This window comes from Echeneis naucrates, chromosome 11 (genome assembly GCF_900963305.1).
Source record: "Echeneis naucrates chromosome 11, fEcheNa1.1, whole genome shotgun sequence".
Taxonomy (NCBI): Eukaryota; Metazoa; Chordata; class Actinopteri; order Carangiformes; family Echeneidae; genus Echeneis; species Echeneis naucrates.
In genome coordinates this window covers 11,546,414-11,564,171 of record NC_042521.1, presented here as the reverse complement: position 1 = coordinate 11,564,171, position 17,758 = coordinate 11,546,414, and the positions used below count along the sequence as shown (strand labels likewise).

The 17,758-nt window shown below is 40.3% G+C and overlaps 1 protein-coding gene across 1 annotated transcript in view; it reads left to right on the top strand.

Annotated features, from left to right (window-relative positions):
- slc25a13 (solute carrier family 25 member 13) overlaps positions 1-17,758 on the top strand; it is a 42,704-nt gene that overhangs the window by 18,014 nt on the left and 6,932 nt on the right. The window contains exons 8-14 of the mRNA XM_029514248.1: positions 3,431-3,524; positions 4,561-4,645; positions 7,164-7,251; positions 8,291-8,449; positions 10,200-10,252; positions 10,665-10,745; positions 15,512-15,652. Of these exons, the coding sequence (XP_029370108.1) occupies positions 3,431-3,524; positions 4,561-4,645; positions 7,164-7,251; positions 8,291-8,449; positions 10,200-10,252; positions 10,665-10,745; positions 15,512-15,652 (701 nt within the window). The remainder of the gene's footprint in view (positions 1-3,430; positions 3,525-4,560; positions 4,646-7,163; positions 7,252-8,290; positions 8,450-10,199; positions 10,253-10,664; positions 10,746-15,511; positions 15,653-17,758) is intronic.

The following is a 17,758-nucleotide window of genomic DNA, read 5'->3' as shown; positions in this document are numbered from 1 at the left end:
TGTGGACCGTTTCATTTGTCATGGGATGTTTTTTGTTGATAGTGAGACTTGTAAATCTTCAACAGCAGAACAAAAATGAGAAACATTTGATTTGCCCACAAAATATTAGGCTTCCATTTTTGAGGCTGTTGTTTGTAATCACACCAGATAGAAAGATTGAACCTTATGTCCTTATAGCCCTTCATCATCCAAAGTAATGCAGAACAAACATGTAAAATTACAATAAACTGAAATTAGGTTATTTGTCATGTATTGCTCCCACATGATTCACTGTGTTAATTGTGCTTCTTTGTCTTTTGTTTTGTTTCTTAAAATCTTTATCTATCTCGCACTAGCTTGCTCCACTTGCTATCTCTCATTCTTCCCCACAGTTTTTGGCAAGGAGCCTAGTATGCTCTCCCTGTCCCTCTCGTTCTGACTCTCTCTCCTGCTCTGGTCGTCTTTAAGAAACCGTTCTAATCTCTCTCCACATGGCCCAGGGCCACTAGTGTAGCCTTATGATGCTATCTGAAGCCTTATCAGGGGTGTGGACCATAACCGACCCAGACCAAAAGTCCATGTGCTCCCCAGGCTGTTCCCACCATGGGTACACCAAGAGTGAGCTTGGCTCGACCCGTGGTGGCTCATAGCCAGCCAGACCTCCGCAGCCACCACCCATCCACCCTCCACTCCCTGAGTCATTAAGGCCTCCTTGGGGACTGCAAGTGCTCAGCTCTGTGTACTACTGGCCCACAAACACATACTGTACACACTCCATCATGTATCAAGTGTATGTGTATTTTGCAACGCACCCCCCTCACATTTCTCACATACACACAAGCATTCAAATACATGAACCCGGCCAAGCATGCACACATGCGTAATAATCCTGATTGATTCCGTATGTGCAGCAAGGCCACTGTTTTGCTCTGAGGATACCAATACAGCACTTAATGTGTACACAACGTATGTTGAAGCTACAGTGGGAATTTGTCACTTTGAACAGATTCAATAAGGTATATTAAGAATTAGGTTAATGGTAGCTTGTGTTAACAAATTGTGTACACGGATGTTGACCGGGTCAGGCGTGACATGATGACATGTCAGCCAGTACCCTTGTGAAATTATCTGGATGCAACTTCAACAATAGTTTTAAGGTTTTCACACTGAGTTTTATATTCATAGTCATGTTTTTTATACTTATAGTCATGTTTAACCGGTTGTAGTTTTATCTTGCATTCAGGTTAAAGGTTCATGATACTCAGACATCAGCTTATTAGCATGCTGATGTTGTCAACTTCTCAACACACAGTTCTGTTTTGTTTTTGTTTTAGTTATTTTTTGTAATACCTCTTTTATATTTTACCCCTATGGTTATTGTTTGCCTCACTTTCATAACTTTTTTTAATGCATGTATAATGCACTTTGTATCACAAAATTGCTGTATAATTATTATTATACACTGAAGAGACCTCCATTAGTTTGTGCTCTGTAACAACAAAGCACTAATTGTCTTGACAAAAATGAGAGGATAATTTTAATTTTAATTTCACTGTAATATTCCAATTTTTAAATGCTTCAAAATTTCTGAATGCCAGTCTGCAAATGGAACTACCTATGTCCAAACTGATTTGTACATTCGTCTTTATCACCCCTTTATCATAACCTAAGAAAACTGAACGCAATCTAATACAGAGGCCCTGCACGAAATCCACGTAAGAGTCAATTCAGCTGTGTGAGGATATAGTTTGTGATGCTTCGGAATCCTATCACATTATATAGAGAAGTAGTTAGAGCATGCAACAAAACACAAGTCAGGGATAACACGAACTGCAGCAGAAATGACCACATTGACTCAACATCTCTAAAACATTATAACCTTCATGAGGAGAACGGTTATTGCTATTGCTACTATCAGGAACCTTCATGGACTAGGTGTTTAGGTGCAACTCTTTTTATTACATGATCCAATTACTTTACAAAGAGGCAAATAAATATAAAATGTGCATTATGTAGTGTGTTTGTGTGAGTGCATGTGCATGTGTGTGTCGTGGCTACAGGCTACAGGTAGACAGGTTATCAGCATTGTGATCTGCAATCTCTCCAGACAGAACTCTGTCTATGTGTTTGTGTGTGTGTGTGTGTGTATTTAGTCTTGTGTAAGTATACTCTCATCCTATTCCTTGAACATTAACTGCATGTGTCTGTGAGTGTGGATGTGTGTCTGTGTGCGTTACAGAGAGATGGAGAGGGAGAGAGAGAGAGATCATGCCTTAGGGGTAAGCTGAGCCACAGTGGGGTGAATGGCTCCAGTATAGGACGACTTTGTCACAACTTCAGCCTGCTGCTCTTTGAATAAAGCAGGTCAAACAATGCTGACTCCTCCACTGTAAGCCAGCCTACAGTCAACCTGTTCTTTATTTCACCAACAATAGACCAGGTTTCATGTAACGGCACACTGAAGCTGCATCAGAGAGCTTGTGAAATCCATAACTCTTCATGGCCATATTTTCTATTCTGTTTTCTATTGATCTGTTGCGGGATTGTTGGGTCTTTTTGTTATGATTTGGCGCTATACAAATAAATCTAATTTGATTGATGATTTTTTCTTGGATTTTTATACTTCTTACTTGCAAATCACAAGCATGTCATACAGGGACGTTTGAAGAAGATATACAATAGAACTATCAACATTTAAAATGATGACTGGGTTCTCCATGTCACAGCTAACTAAAAAGAGTAACAAGAAGATAATGAAACATTCAGTACAACCCGGCAATCCAGTTTACATTATCTAATCGTCCAATCCCCTCAGCCTTAGATTCAGGATGAGCAGTGTAGATGCTTTCCTGGTTGTGAAGCCGCGTACTCGCTATTTACTGTTGTGTCGATACTGTGACCACAAAATATGGTGCCTAAGCTGTTGCTCCAAGTCATCTGGCCCATTTACAATTGTGTTTGCATTAAGTCAAGAATGTTTTCAGTTTTTGATCCACCGGGGCTGTTCCTTGTCACTTATTCTGTTTGTAATTTTCATGGACAGAATCCCAAGACACAGCCAAGTAGTTGAGAGTATCCAGTTTAGGATGTCACAGATTCCTTGCTGTCTGCTGATGATGTAGTTCTGTTGGCCTCATCAGACCATGACCTCAGTTATATGATGGACCAGTTTGCAGCCAGCTGTGAAGCTGTTGTGACCATTGTTAGTGCCTCCAAATTTTAGGCCGGAAAAGGGTGGAGTAAGTTTAAGATAAAACAGTCGATACCTGTGGTTAAGGAGTTGGAAAAAGGAGCTAGTGAATGTATACTGCTCCTTGGTTCTCTGGATGATGTACATAGATCCTGTGCATAGTATCTGTCTATTGATCGAAAAATGGTTTTAACCTGCATATTCTGTTGGTTTAAATCTCAACTAAACTAAACTAAATGAAAACCTCCTTTTTTTTCGTAGAGGAGTTCATTGTGGCAGCTCAGAGGTTTGGCCAGGTGACACCCATGGAGGTTGACATCCTCTTTCAGCTGGCTGACCTGTCAGAGCCCCGTGGGTAAGACAGCCACAAATTACAATTATATACGTACACAAACACACTCTGTCAACAAAAGCTTAACAAAAAAAAAAAAACGTTTTGACTTCCCAATTTTCATAATGTGACAGTTTTGGCTTTTCTGTGTTAAATCCAATGTCAATGTGGGTAATATGAGAGAATCAGAAATAATTGGTAATGTGGGTCAGGTAGAGACATCTAAGGCTTCATATTTAGTCAGCTAGTCAAAGAGTAAGTCTATCCCGCACTTGCCACCCCACATTGCACCTTAAGCCCCAAGGTCCATAACTCAGCAATATAAGCACATTCTTCCTTCTGTAGAAGTGTAACTGCAATGTATCATAATAATCAGACAGGAGTATATCAGTGCCAGAGAATTCTCTTTCAGCCTAAACCCAACCCAAATTCTCAGTCTTCTAAAACAATGTCATTTCCAGTTCCTCTAATGCATGGCACAAAACAACTGTGTATGTCCAACATTCCCCCACTTCCTTTGCGTCTGCCTTGCGGCTCAACCAGTGCACTCATAATTTTTAACCCTGGCATGAGACACCACCTGATTATTATTTCTGGGCAATGGGATACTTTAATAGCCCTCTCCACTGATTGGAGATGCAAGAGATAATAGCCCCAATATTCAGAGCAGAGAAGTTGGGGGAGAGGAGTTTGGCCTTCCCTGTTCCCCCAGCCTGGGAAATTTGAGACTATCATAGACTGGCAATGGAAAGACTCAGAGAAGGAGCATTTTTCTATCTAATGGTTAACTTGGATGAAGGGATAAAAGATTGGGAGTCATTGGTTCATGTAGACTGGCTGTCTAACTCAATCATGCCACAGCACAGGTTCCACCATATTTTTACATTGAACAATGGCAGTATCTTTTAAAGTTTGAGTTACTTCACACTGACAGATTGTGCTTGCAAAGGCCACAACTGTGTGATGCAGAGATGAAATATTATAATCCTCTGAGAGTTTGTACAACAGTTAAAAGTTACCTGAAACCTCTCTCTCTCTCCTCATTGCCTCTCTTCACCAGTCGCGTTGGTTTAGTGGACATTGAGAAGATAGCTCCGCTGGAGGAAGGCGCCCTGCCCTACAACTTGGCAGAGGTCCAGAGACAGGTACAGAATATGAAGACTTGTTGATGTGTTTGGTTTCCTCTTCCACATTGACAGCTCTTTCCCACCTTGACACTATATCTGGGGTTAAATGTCACTGTGCTGAAAGCCAAGATTTATAATTAAGGCAGAGATAGCTCCTTCATTGGTAAATAATCCCCAAAACCGAAACACCAGTTTTGATTTAGGATTTTTCATTCATTGATGGGCTTAGAGTTACAAAGTAGTGAAATTCAGGAAAGGCTGATTCAAACAATTTTAGTCAGGCATAATGTTAAAAGTTTGCCCCCAAATTGCTGGTCAGCCTGTGGTCATCAGCTCTACTCATTTTCAAAAGTTCATATGAAGGTTAACCCGAAGTAGTGTCCAAGAAACGTCTCGATAAAGATTTGGGTTAGGATTTTCTTGAGAGAAAACACCACTACACCACCTTGATGCTTTTAAAAAAACATCCACTCAAAAATCAAAGAAATTAAACTGAGGCAGAGCCATTCTCAATGAACTCAAACATGCTTCAAATTGTAAATAATAGATATGAAAAGACATTAGAGTGGCTAACAAGAGGAAGGATTTTATGACAGCCCGATAGATGAGCAGAGGAGTGTTTTCTTTCTCTGGCTGTTTAGTTAGAGCACTGTTGTCTGGTGGGTTCCACTGCTAAAGTCAAGGCTTGGCCAGGCCATATTGGACCAGGCTGGGGCCAAAGGGGAGCAAGCAAAGGGGCCCAGCACTATACAGACGCCAGTCCCACCACAATGAGCCACTTTAGGCCCTTGTGGTTTGGCCTCAGGGGCTGGCCGCCAGCGAGCAGGAGTTCTCTCTCCTCATCTTTCACTTTTTCTCTTTATTTCCTTTCTGATCTGTCTCCCTTTTGCTCTTGCTCTCACTTCTTTCTCCACATTTCTACTGGCTCACCTTGTCTCCTTTCACTGTCTTTTCCACTTGTTCACTCTTTCTCCCTCAAACATCCTGACACTTAGTATTACCAATGTTATCATTCCTCAAGCAGATAAAGGTGAGGAGGATGGGAGAGGTAGTTGAATTTTTTTTAAAGGGGACATTTGGGCAGGAAGAAACTTCTGAGGTCGAATTGGGGTGGGTGGGGAGCTACTCTCTGGCAGGTGGACCTGTTTTAGAGACTCCCATCCCCCTCACGCACACACATACATACTTACCACACTCCACCCCCCCTCTCCCCAGGGTCGAGAGGCCAGAGCTGGGGAGACCAGACAAGGCAACAGGTACCTCAGTTGGAGGAGGGAGTGTGGCTAATGTTACTGTGTGACTAATGCTGACTGTTAACACATTCAGATCACTTTAATTAAAAATCTATTTGACAAATGGCTTACCAAATTAGGATAGGTAGATTCTTTTATACAGGCATTTCTGTCATAATCAATCAGTTAAATTTATAAAATCAAGACTGTAAAATATATCACGACATAATACAAGCTTTTTATATGTCTTTCATAGACAAAGCTTCAGGTGCAGAGGGGCAATAAATCAACCCATTATAATTCGAAATAGATATGAGTGTTATCTTTACTTGTGTCTTAAATGTATACAATCAAACTAATTGATGTTGGTGATTAGAAATGTGAAATTAGAAAAAATAAATACACTTCTGTAGACCAAAGATATAAATTTTTACACCTTTTAAATATAAGGTATGTACATTATTCAGGGATATAGTATGAGACATTAATTAGTTTTTTTTGTTAATCTTGTATTCTGTCTTAAAACCTGGAAAAATCCAACAATGCTTTTTTTTGTTTTGTTTTGGTCTTTTTTTTTTTTTTAAACCTCTATCCTAGTTCAGCACCTGGACACTTGTGTAGAACTATGTGTTGTTTTCAGTAAGTACTCTTTCTAGTAATAAAAATCAATTTGTTGATTAATCTAACCCCCCAAAAAAATCATATTTACTTTTTTGTGAAATTGTTTGGTGACATATTCTTAAATTAGATGATTGACTGCTTCTTTGTTTCTTTTATCTGTAATTTGAGAAGCTTTGTGAGAACGTCACCTTGAATTATGGGAAATTTAATCCTTTTCTGGCATTTAATCGACAATCAGTTGTCATAAAGTTATTTACACAATAATTACAGAGATAGTAATAGAAAATAATCATTAACTGTAGCCTGGATTTTATCTTAATATCCAACTACAGGTACATCATAATTAAATACTGAATGTCCTCGCTACATATTAAGACATTTCTGCATCGTGTGACTCTAACATGTTTTTGTTTGTCCACTTACTTAAAACATTTACTTACTCTCATTATACTGTATATCAGGAAATTGGGACTTGCTGTCAAACACTGGACTGTGTGATAAATTGTTGATTTAATAGCCTGTAATTTATCTTGCAGGGTGGTGGAATTAGATGTGTGGCATGCATTGTGTTATGAGATTTGATATTGAAGCACATGTGGAAGGTTTCAGTGAAATCACTTAAATAGTGGCTTGTCTACTAGCATGTCTCTCTAACAGTTTTGATTTTTCTGTTCCACCTTGAGCAGCAGTTTGGCAGTGATGGCTCCCGCCCCATCCTGGTCCAAGTGGCAGAATCGGCCTACAGGTTCACCCTTGGCTCATTGGCAGGGGGTAAGAGTCATGCCCTATTGGCTCCCTGCATACCTTCAACCCACCACCCATCCACCTACCTGCTTGCCTACCTACCTGCCCCCCACCATCCACTGTGCTCATAAGAACTGGGTGAGAGAGAGAGGACAATGGTTCCTCTATTGCCCTTTCCATTGCGTACCAGGGCAATGGTCAGTTCCTTGTTTATAGAAAAGTACTTGCTCTCCTTGTTCTCGTGCAGTCACTCTTCCCCTGTCTTGTTCCCACCCTCTACCATCCTTCTGTCGCTATCCTCTGTATGTCATGGGAAAACCTCCCCATGAGGATTCTTTTGTACCTGTATGAGTGATCACAAGAGGGAGAATGACGGTGGGGGTGAAGGGTGGTGCCTAGACGTTGTGTTTGTCTCCAGACTCCCTGCTGTTTTTCTTATTTTCCTCCTCCCTTCCTTCATTCCTCCCTCCTCTTCCCATCCTAAGACAGACAGCTTAATAAGGAGGTACGGGTCTTCTATACCTTCCTCCTTCTCGGTCCCTCTCTAATTAAGTTTGTCGCCTTGGGTCTGTTCTTTTTGTTTGTGTCCGACTGACATGCTAAAGACACCAAACTCAAAACGCTTTTCAAAATGTTTTTCTTAGAATTAACCCCTGAGACTTCCTCTTTCTCCTCCAATATTTCCTCTTCCTGTTAATGGGTCAATTCAACCAAATTACTAAAACCAACCAGTTCATCTTCATTTCTAGTTGCTCTTGGTTTGGGCTATTCCCAATAAAGTATTTAAGCTGCCAATTTTAAAGGTTTCATAATTTGACGGTAAAGGTTTTATAATGGGGCTGTATATAGTATCCGCTCTAAACACTAATTTTTTCTGCATTTTCTACTGTTGTTGTCTTTATTGTAAAACTTATAGATGTGAGCACAAGGCCCAAGAAGACAATGGTGGCATTGTCTTTATGGCAACCACAAACCTCTTAAGTGAAATATGTGTGTTGAAATGAACAATAACCTCATAAAATGTGGTCACTGTCTTAAAAAAAAAGCTTTGTTTTGGTCTCTGTAGCTGTGGGTGCAACAGCAGTGTACCCTATCGATCTGGTGAAGACCCGCATGCAGAACCAGAGGAGCAGTGGTTCCCTTGTAGAAGAACTCATGTACAAGAACAGCTTTGACTGCTTCCAAAAGGTGGTGCGCTACGAGGGTTTTTTTGGACTTTACCGGGGTCAGTATGTACAAATGTCCTGTCGATACTGTGTTAGATGGATTGGATTAGTTGTGCAAAAGCTACTGCTGTTTATAATTGCTTCAGTCTGTAAGACACATTCACTGTTGAAATGTAAAATCACTTAAAAAATTTCCCTCATCGTGGTTGCAATGGTCATGTTACAGAGCAATGTTGGTAACATACAGTACATGCTATTAAGTCAAAGCTAACATAAATGTGCACAGACCTTTCAGGAACAGCTCAGTGGCAGTCAAACCCACAATGCAGGTTTTGAAGAAAGGAGATGGGATGAGAGAAAAGAAGAGGTTAGTAGTAAGGAAAATAAAAGACAAGAGAAGCAAGAGGAGATGAGAGGAGAAGAAAAGTGTATGGGAGACTAGAGGGCGGTATGAGTTCACCTCTCTTTTGACCTGTCTCCTTTGAAGTGATTACTGACTGGCTGGGGACTTTCATAGCAGGACAATGAACATCACACGCAAGGCCACATAGCTTTAGGCCTGTGTCACGATGTGGTGATGTTGTGCGTGTAGACCTACACACTCATACAAACATATAGAGATACTGCGCAGAAGTAGATCTAAGTAGAGATGAATACGTGGACATTCAACAACTAGTTGGGCATGCAGGTACGCACATACCAGGGCATGACATCCCTAATGACTACCTGCCCTGTCTTCAGACACAGGGGTTAGTGTGTCTGCGTGGGTATTGTTGGGGAAAGATTGAAAAATGGTCCCCTGGAACTGCGGGCCTTTAGCAAAATCCCATGATTTTGATTGACAGCACTGGGTTCTTGGGAGGAAACTTGAATGCTTGGATTTCTGTGGGAAACACAAAGATCATCAAGAGTGAATTGTCTCCATAGATAACAGAGACAGACGGGTTTGGCTCCAGATAGATAGACAGGTACCATGACATCCAAACTGAGATTATGTAATATAAATTGAAAGAACATTCACTTTTCTAAGAATCTGCTAAAGGCAAGGGGCGATGGGGGCTTGGAATCATTTACACAAAATTATTGCACTGCACAATTAACAAAGTTTGATTTACACAGATTTTTTTTTTTTTTTTAATAGGGATAGAAATGTCACGTTCTGAAGTTCATTTGTGTGTATATACATATATTGTGCATTGAAGAAAGTAAGTAAACAGTTGGAAAAAATATTTTAAAAATGACTTTGGTTTGTATTTCATGAGGTCCAGGCTGCTTTTTTCACTGGGTTCCAAATTGAGTATATGATTATGCGTGTGTGGCCTTGCTGCACACAAACTACTGTGGACTGTAAGTGTGTCTGTGGAAATGATGTGTGTGTTTGTGTGTGTGCCTGTGTCTTGCCTAGGGGCTGGGTAGGGGGCCAAGTTTCATTGTGCTCTGTTGTGATTATTTTGTTTATTTTTATCCAGCTCTGGGTTGTAATTGAGGTCTGCGTAAACTTTTGGTTGGTTTGTTTTATACTCTGCCCTTTTTTCCCTATTCTGGGAAGCAGTTTCTCTTTCTTCCTCCTCTCCTTACCCCTTCTTCCTCTCTCTTTCTCTTGTTGCTACTCTGATGTCCCCACACTCCACATCAATAGATTCGTTAGCATCTGGGGGATCTCACAAGGTCGGATGCATGCAGCAGGAAGCCACAGTTCATGTGGACTGTGTGGAAGTGGTATATGTATGTGTGTGTGCGTGTGTGTGAGGAGGGGTACCACAGCATTTTTTTTTTTTTTCTAATCATCTTGTCGTTTCCTAATGATAGGTCTGGTACCACAGCTACTGGGTGTGGCGCCCGAAAAAGCCATAAAGCTTACAGTAAGTCACTGCATTAGACACATTGACGTTCACATAGCCAGAAATAGTTTTTATCTTTTTAATGGATTTTATATATAAAGATACAACACATAAAATGCTTTCATCACATACACATATGTACATCCAGACAGACTATCTGACATCTTTGTGAAAACCATCCAAAGCATTAAAGCACACACTCACCCCAGCATCATTTGTGTTGTTATTATAACAAGTATAATGGTTCATGCCTTTTCATATCCCTTGACTATAATCTCCACTTGTGAATTAAATCAATTGTCTTTCAGTGCAATCCAACCAAGATATTCTACAGAAAACACTGTATAAAGTGGATTACCTCTGTATTCACACCATGCTGATCCAGCTTTCGTAATGCTAGCTCTGTAAGAAATTTTGGCACTTCTTTCTCCAGGTGAATGACTTTGTACGAGGAAAAACCAGACAGAAAGATGGCACAGTCCCTTTGGCAGCTGAGATCCTGGCTGGCGGATGTGTAAGTCTCAGTCAGCTCTTGCAATTTGTGATGAGACCTTAGCTGAGATCTGTATGGTGTCATTCATCCACATCTAGGGCCAACTATGCAAAGAAAAACACAGAAACAAAATCTGATCATGAAATACCGTCATGCAGTCAAAACCAGAAGGTTAATTGTGGTTTTTAACTTTTTAGTGCCAGTGGAACATTTCACAAATCTGAGAGAACATAATAAGAAAGAACATTTAAAGCAATTATAATGATAAAACTCATCCGAAACCTAATTCATGCAGTATTTCTGCAATGTGTTCTTTATTTATTTTTGTGCATGCTACAGTTTCTAAGTATGGGAATACATTTTTTCCCAACATTTGTTAACCATTTGTGGAAAATATTGCAATAGTTAAGTTTACCCAACACGATTAGATGTTAGAAACAGGATTTTTTTTTTCTTTTTTAACGCAAGACCTAAAAAGACACATAAATCTAAACGTCGATCCAAGAACCTGTAATAAAATCTTATAAGTGGATCGTTCCAAAGGAGTGACCACAATGGTAATAAGCCATTTAGATTTTCAGTTGTCCCAGAGACTTTACACTTTTTAAAGGTTTGACTTACACAGCAGAGCTATAATTAACACCAACCTCCAGTCCAGTCAAATACTGATGTGCAACCTCCTAATAATAAAGCCAGATTTTTCAAAGACATCAAAAATGATATCATGATGTTCACAAACATATGTCATGACTGCAAACAGTGGCACCAAAATAAATGGCTGGAATTGCTTTCACATGGAAACTGGGATTGGAATATATTGAATTATATAGAAATGTAATTAAAAACAGATATCAGACACAGTAGTTTATATGTCAGTGTGGTGTGTGCTTGTAGATATAAATTCTCAATGACATAAGCCACTGTGATGTGAATGGCTTAATCAGCCAGCCTCTTGATTTTCAATCACACCTCTTCACTGAGACCCCTCTTCTTCTCAGTTTCCATGTTCAGATTCACTTTTAAATTCTCTGACAGTTTGAAAATGTTCCAGTATATTCAGCATGTTTATCCCACTCTGCAAGTATTTTACAGCCAGCTTTACATATTTTTGTATCCGACTTTATTTTTCTCCCTTGAAAATCCAAACATGGAGAGCCTCTCTTTCCCTCTTCATTGCCGTGGCTCTTCAAAGTGCACTGTGCAGAAATGATGCTGTGCACTACATAGACAGTGTGTACAGGACTAAGGCAGCATACGTCTCTTAACTATGTTTACCTGTTTTCTGAGCGCCACCCCTCTGACAGCTGAGCAGACAGACATTGACCTGTTTGGAGGCCAGCAGGAGCTGCATGTTGATGGAATGTGTAGCAATTACACATGAAAGCGCAAACATATATACTCTATCTCACACTAGTAAGAGAAGAGCACACAGATGCACGCAAACGTACACATGCGCACACACACTAAGATGAAGATTGACAGCAGCTGCTACCTGAGACACCCCTTCAGTCTGTTACCTGTTCCCCTCCCATCATAGGTTTTGATCACTGAGCTGTCGCAGTCCACCCACAATCCATGTATGCACACATGCAGACACACACACACACACATGCAATGAGTCCTCTAAGGCGGAGCAAATGAAAGAAAGTCTTTCACTCAACCCTCTTTTGATGCTGATCACTAAAGCAAAGTATTTCAGGATACACAAGTCATTATGGGTTTAGCGCCACTCAGGCACATTCAATTGACCTTATTTATTATTCTGGGAATACGTTTAAGACATTTTTTAACATGGTACATTTGCTATAATTCAAATTTTGGATGGTGATTTTGTTTTTTGAAAGACAGAAATAAAACAGTATAGTAAATTTAGCAAAGCAAACATATAGTAATATAGTAAATACATGTTCTCCACTGTACTGGGTGTGAAAAGTAGCAGTTGCCTCTTTTTCATACAAGCCATATGGATTCAGAGGCAGAACCATAACAGGGGCAAAGGGAGAGGATAAATGTAGCGGAGAGAAGTGTGGATGGATGGATTTTTCCTCTTTTCCTCCGTGAGCCGTCCTGACAGCTCCTTTCATCCTGGCTGAGGCCCCGGTGTTAGTGCTGGCACTGCACTCTGCCCACCACTTTATCTCATGCGCACACATACACACACACACACACACACACACACACACACACACACACACACACACACAGACGCACTCACACATAGAAGTCGAACCCTCCTGAACCCTGTTTTAGTGAGGCTTCAGCCACAGCACATGAAATCTGTTTATATCATTTGGTAGCTGTGAAAGTGTTGGTTTAGACCACAGTGTCAGCCTCAGATCCGCAGTCTATAAAGTAAAAGAGAGAAAGATGGGATGGGATTAGTAATGTTTTGTTAAGTTTCTGTGTATAAGGCAAAGTATATATCATCACAACTTATTTATCTCCCCTAATGTGCTGTTCAGAATCCTAAGTTCTCCAGTCGTGGGTTTCCTTTTCCTGCTCCTAGTGTTCTGTGCCCTCTGAAATATGCTCCTCTTCTCACCTACCCTTTTCTCTCCTCACCTCCTCCACATGCTCCCTCCTTTTCCCCCCTCTCTAAACCTGTGGCTCAGGACCATTAGGCTCCAGTGCAGGTTGCCAGTTTCTAATGATTTTTTGGTAGGAATGGCATGCTCCCTTGACTTAGCTGGCTGGATGCTTATCTCACAGTTACTGGCCTGCATTTCAAGACTTAAGTTACAGAAATGCTTACTGGGTCATTGCTGAAAGGAGGTATGATGGAAAGAGTCTGAGTTAAAATACAGAGATACTTTGTTCATTTTCATATTAAATATATCATAAGTTGCATGGTTAGTTTAAGTCTTTGCATGGGCTTCTTTTTCAAGCCTAGTGTGAATATGAAAATGTTAGTGAAATACACACACATACATGGATGTAGCATGAAGGCTGTGAAATCCAAGTGAAAATGTGTTATTTATGGGTAGTGCACAATGTATATATCTGGCGCTAATCTCTTCTGTGGGGGGGTTGGGGGTCCTCCAACTTTACTAAGCTCTTTTTGCAGTACATGCAAACACACACACACACACATAACTGGGAGCTGCGGTGCGTGCATAAGGTGCCGACATCCCAGGTTTCTAAGGATCACCCTGCCTTGTAATTACCTTGGAATCATCGGAGAGCCGCCAACACTGTCACTCCATAATCACAACCCTCAACCTTACTGCGTCAACCTCGACCTTCTCTCACTTCTCTTGTTTTGACTACCCCCCTCTCTGTGTCCGTCTAACCGTCTTTCTCTCTCTTTCATTAGCTCTTTTTGTTTAGTTGTCTGATTCCCCCATTTCTAATCACCTCTCTCTCTCTCTCTGTCCCTGATGTTCAAAGGTTTGCCAGAATTATTTGATAGGAATGTGGGATGGTAAAAAGCTCTGCACTGTCACTCCTTTTATCTCATGTTGTCAGGCATAATTGTCAGCTCATCTCACTGAACAGTGTTGTTGTTTACTCTCCTTGAGTAAACAACATTTCCATCTCCAGTCTCATTAGAATCCAATTGAAGTAGCCAACACTGCCCTTAATGCTCTTGCGATTAGCCAACATGTAATCAAGAAAGTTATTTCGATAAAACAAGTCATAAATTGTTAGCTTTGAGATGTAGCAACTTTGGAGCAGAGGCCCTCCTGCTATTCACAGCCTCTCTTTGGGTCTGGAAAGAAAAAAAAACAACAACTGAAAACACCTTCAAATGAGACGATTATGATCTCTGTCTCTCCCCCCTCCCTCTCCCCTCTTAGGCAATATATGGAAACACTTAACACTTTTAGCAAGAAAACAACTGCCCATGTTCCAGATTAGAGCTTGATGCCTTCCCGTAAGGCAAAAGCAGTTAGAACAATCCATCATTCATAATGAAACGAATGAAGGAGGGAGAGAAAAGGACAGAAACAACAACAAACAGACCAGGCCTATTTAAGACAGAAACGGCACCATGGCAACCGATTGCTATCTAATTGGGATGTGCTGCCCTTCTGCATATAGCTACAGTAACCATTGGCAACTGCAGCGACAAAGAGACAATACAAGGGATGGGACATCATTTGAGAGGAAGTCAGAGAGTGAAAGTGACAGAGAAAAGCACAACGCCTGAATAACATGGAGTCAGCAAAAGTCCACTTTACAAATAAAACAGTCTTAACTTTTCACTTTTGAAATCCTGTCGTCCTCTCTGACTACATACAGCTAACCGTTTGTTTTGCTGCAACTCCACCACGGCAGCTACCTCCTATATTTAAAAGCACTGCTGACCTAAAAGGCAGAGGAACTAGTCTGAACTTGCTGCAGTCTTCTTGCCCTTCCTCCACAAAGTACTGGTTTGCAGAATACAGCAAAGTGTGAGGTTAGGGAGAAAAAGAGATGTCAGAGCATCCCCGCAGGATCTGTGTGATGAAGACGAACAGCTGACAGCTGACAGAAATCAGATGGATTTCCCATCAGCCTCCTCTACGCTCCTCCTCTCCACGTGTTTGTTTTGGAGCTCATTGCTGAGGCAGCACTATTGTTAAGTTTCATCTCTTGCTGCAACAGCGCACAAGCAAGATAATGGAAACATTTATTCCTTGTGTTTGTGTCATGTTGGTTTTTGAGTGGCACACTCAATCTCATACCAGTCTTAGGGAATGCATACATTTTAGTTAATTAGTTAATTTGCAGCGGTGTATCACTGTGTCACTTCTCCTAATTTCAAGTTTACTCTCTTTACTTTCTTTTTTTTTGTGCTCTCTTAGGCTGGTGGCTCCCAGGTGATCTTCACCAACCCTCTTGAGATTGTAAAGATTCGTCTGCAGGTGGCAGGCGAGATCACCACAGGGCCAAGGGTCAGTGCCCTGTCTGTCATCAGGGACCTTGGTTTTTTTGGACTTTACAAGGTGGGAAACGGTGTTGAGGTCAGATGCTTATAAAGATCATCACCTGTATTCAAACTGGATACAAAAGGCTCTTGTGCTGCTCAGTACCCCAAATTCATTTGGTGTCGATCTACTTTACTGTATTATCTTATAGTATTTTAACAGTCACTGTCTGTGTGATCCATTGGCTTTTTTCAAGAATCTGCAAATGTAATAGACATTACAATTAAACTGTGTTGCAGGTTTGAAATATAGATTTCAGGATTTGATTTCAAAAAATGTTTCCATCATCTTAATGCTGCTTGTTCTGTTGTCCCACTGAACAGCTAACCAGGATACTATGTGAACAGTACGAACATATCTTTTTCTGCTCTTATATATTTTTCACCACGCTTAAGATTTTTTGCTCAGGTCTTTTTAGGATCAGAGAGTAGGAGTTGCATAACTTTGGAATTTCAAAGATGCACAAATGTACTTTTTGTACATTTTTTCCCCAGTTAAATTATAACTGTTGGTTGCTGTGGTGGCCAATGGATTAAGGCGCTAAACCAGGGACCTTATGTCCCTAACTGGGGACCATATAATTTCCTGCCATGTCTTTGCTATCACTGGTTTATAAAGGCAGAAAGTGCCCAAATGTTAATGAAAATGTTGCTGTCATTACAGTTGCCTCCCAACAATTCCAGTATCCCACTGGACAGACATCAATTGAGCTGAACTTTAGTAGGAAAGCGTGCTACTATTGCTCACAAAGCCATAGCTGCACACATGAGAGCACTTGCCCTATTGCTCTCCCCATTAGAAATAATAGCCTTTCAATGCACAAGCTTGAACTTGCACTATTGGTGTCGAAATCCTGCATGTGTATTATTCCCAGTGTTTACTATTCTAATTGCAAGCTAATTAAAACCTGACCAAATAAGGTCAGGTAGACATTTGGGTGTTAAATAGAATGCTCTGATGGTTTTAAATTGAGTTTTCTGACACAGCAGCGGCTTGTTGGTTTTATGCCAAGTCAACACACTTTTACATCCGTCTCATCTGATGTATGAGCATGAAGCTCATTCTTCCTCATCACAGAAAAGATGTTGGAGGATGCAGGGATTGCAACAATTTTAACATTGTCAAACATGGCAGCCAGGCATTGTTTGACAACGTAGAAGTTAAATTAGTCAGCAGTTAAAATTAGACCATCGTACCATATCAGTGAAAGGAAATAAGACATGAAAGAGAGAGATGTAAATGTATTCAGGAGTATTTCCAATTTTTATTGAAAGGCTCATCTATCTGTAAATGGAAGGTACACTCTCAGAATGATACATTCAAATTAAATTATTTGGCAAATAATTGCCAGGTGTTAAGTATTCATTCTTTTGTGTTTTTGTCAGCCCAACAACTTCATAACAATGGATTATTTCTCATAAGTGTTGTGGCTAAATCAGAAGTGATTTCTCTATTAACTGTTGTAAAATTATACGCACTGCCTTACCCCACATCAGTTATGATTTGAATCAATAATTCCCTGTGATCCTCTGTTCAAGTATAGGGGAAGTCACAACTTCTATTTGAAACTGTATTAAAACTTAATTGCTGTAATTGGTATTTTTCATTGGCACAGGGACTGAAAATTACAGTGCCCTCTTTGGACATATTTGGTTTCTCTGATATTATGCACCAACGCATTGTAAAGGTTGAAAGATTGCATACAGTGTAATAATAGCAGCACATGTAGAAATATTGTAATGTTAGTGTGTTGGTCATGTTAGTTTAGTATTTTCATTCTACCCTCTCCTATAAATTTTAAATGTTTGTGCCAGGTGCATGTACAGGTACTGTCCACAGCTACAATATACAGTATATACATAGTTGTTTTGTTCACTTCTGATTGTACCATTTATATGAGAGCTGTAGGAAAGCTGTAGACTGTTGCTAACATTAGCAGCCTCGCTGGTAAGAAAAGGACATTAGCCCTCAAGGTGAAACAAAGCATGCCTAATTAAATTACAGAAATAAATCTTAATGGGTCTTGGCAGGAGATATTCTGCTTCAACTGTAAACACAATCAACTGTGAAAATGTCAATCTCATACCTGTGGCTGAATTAATCACCCTCATTTTATTTATGTAA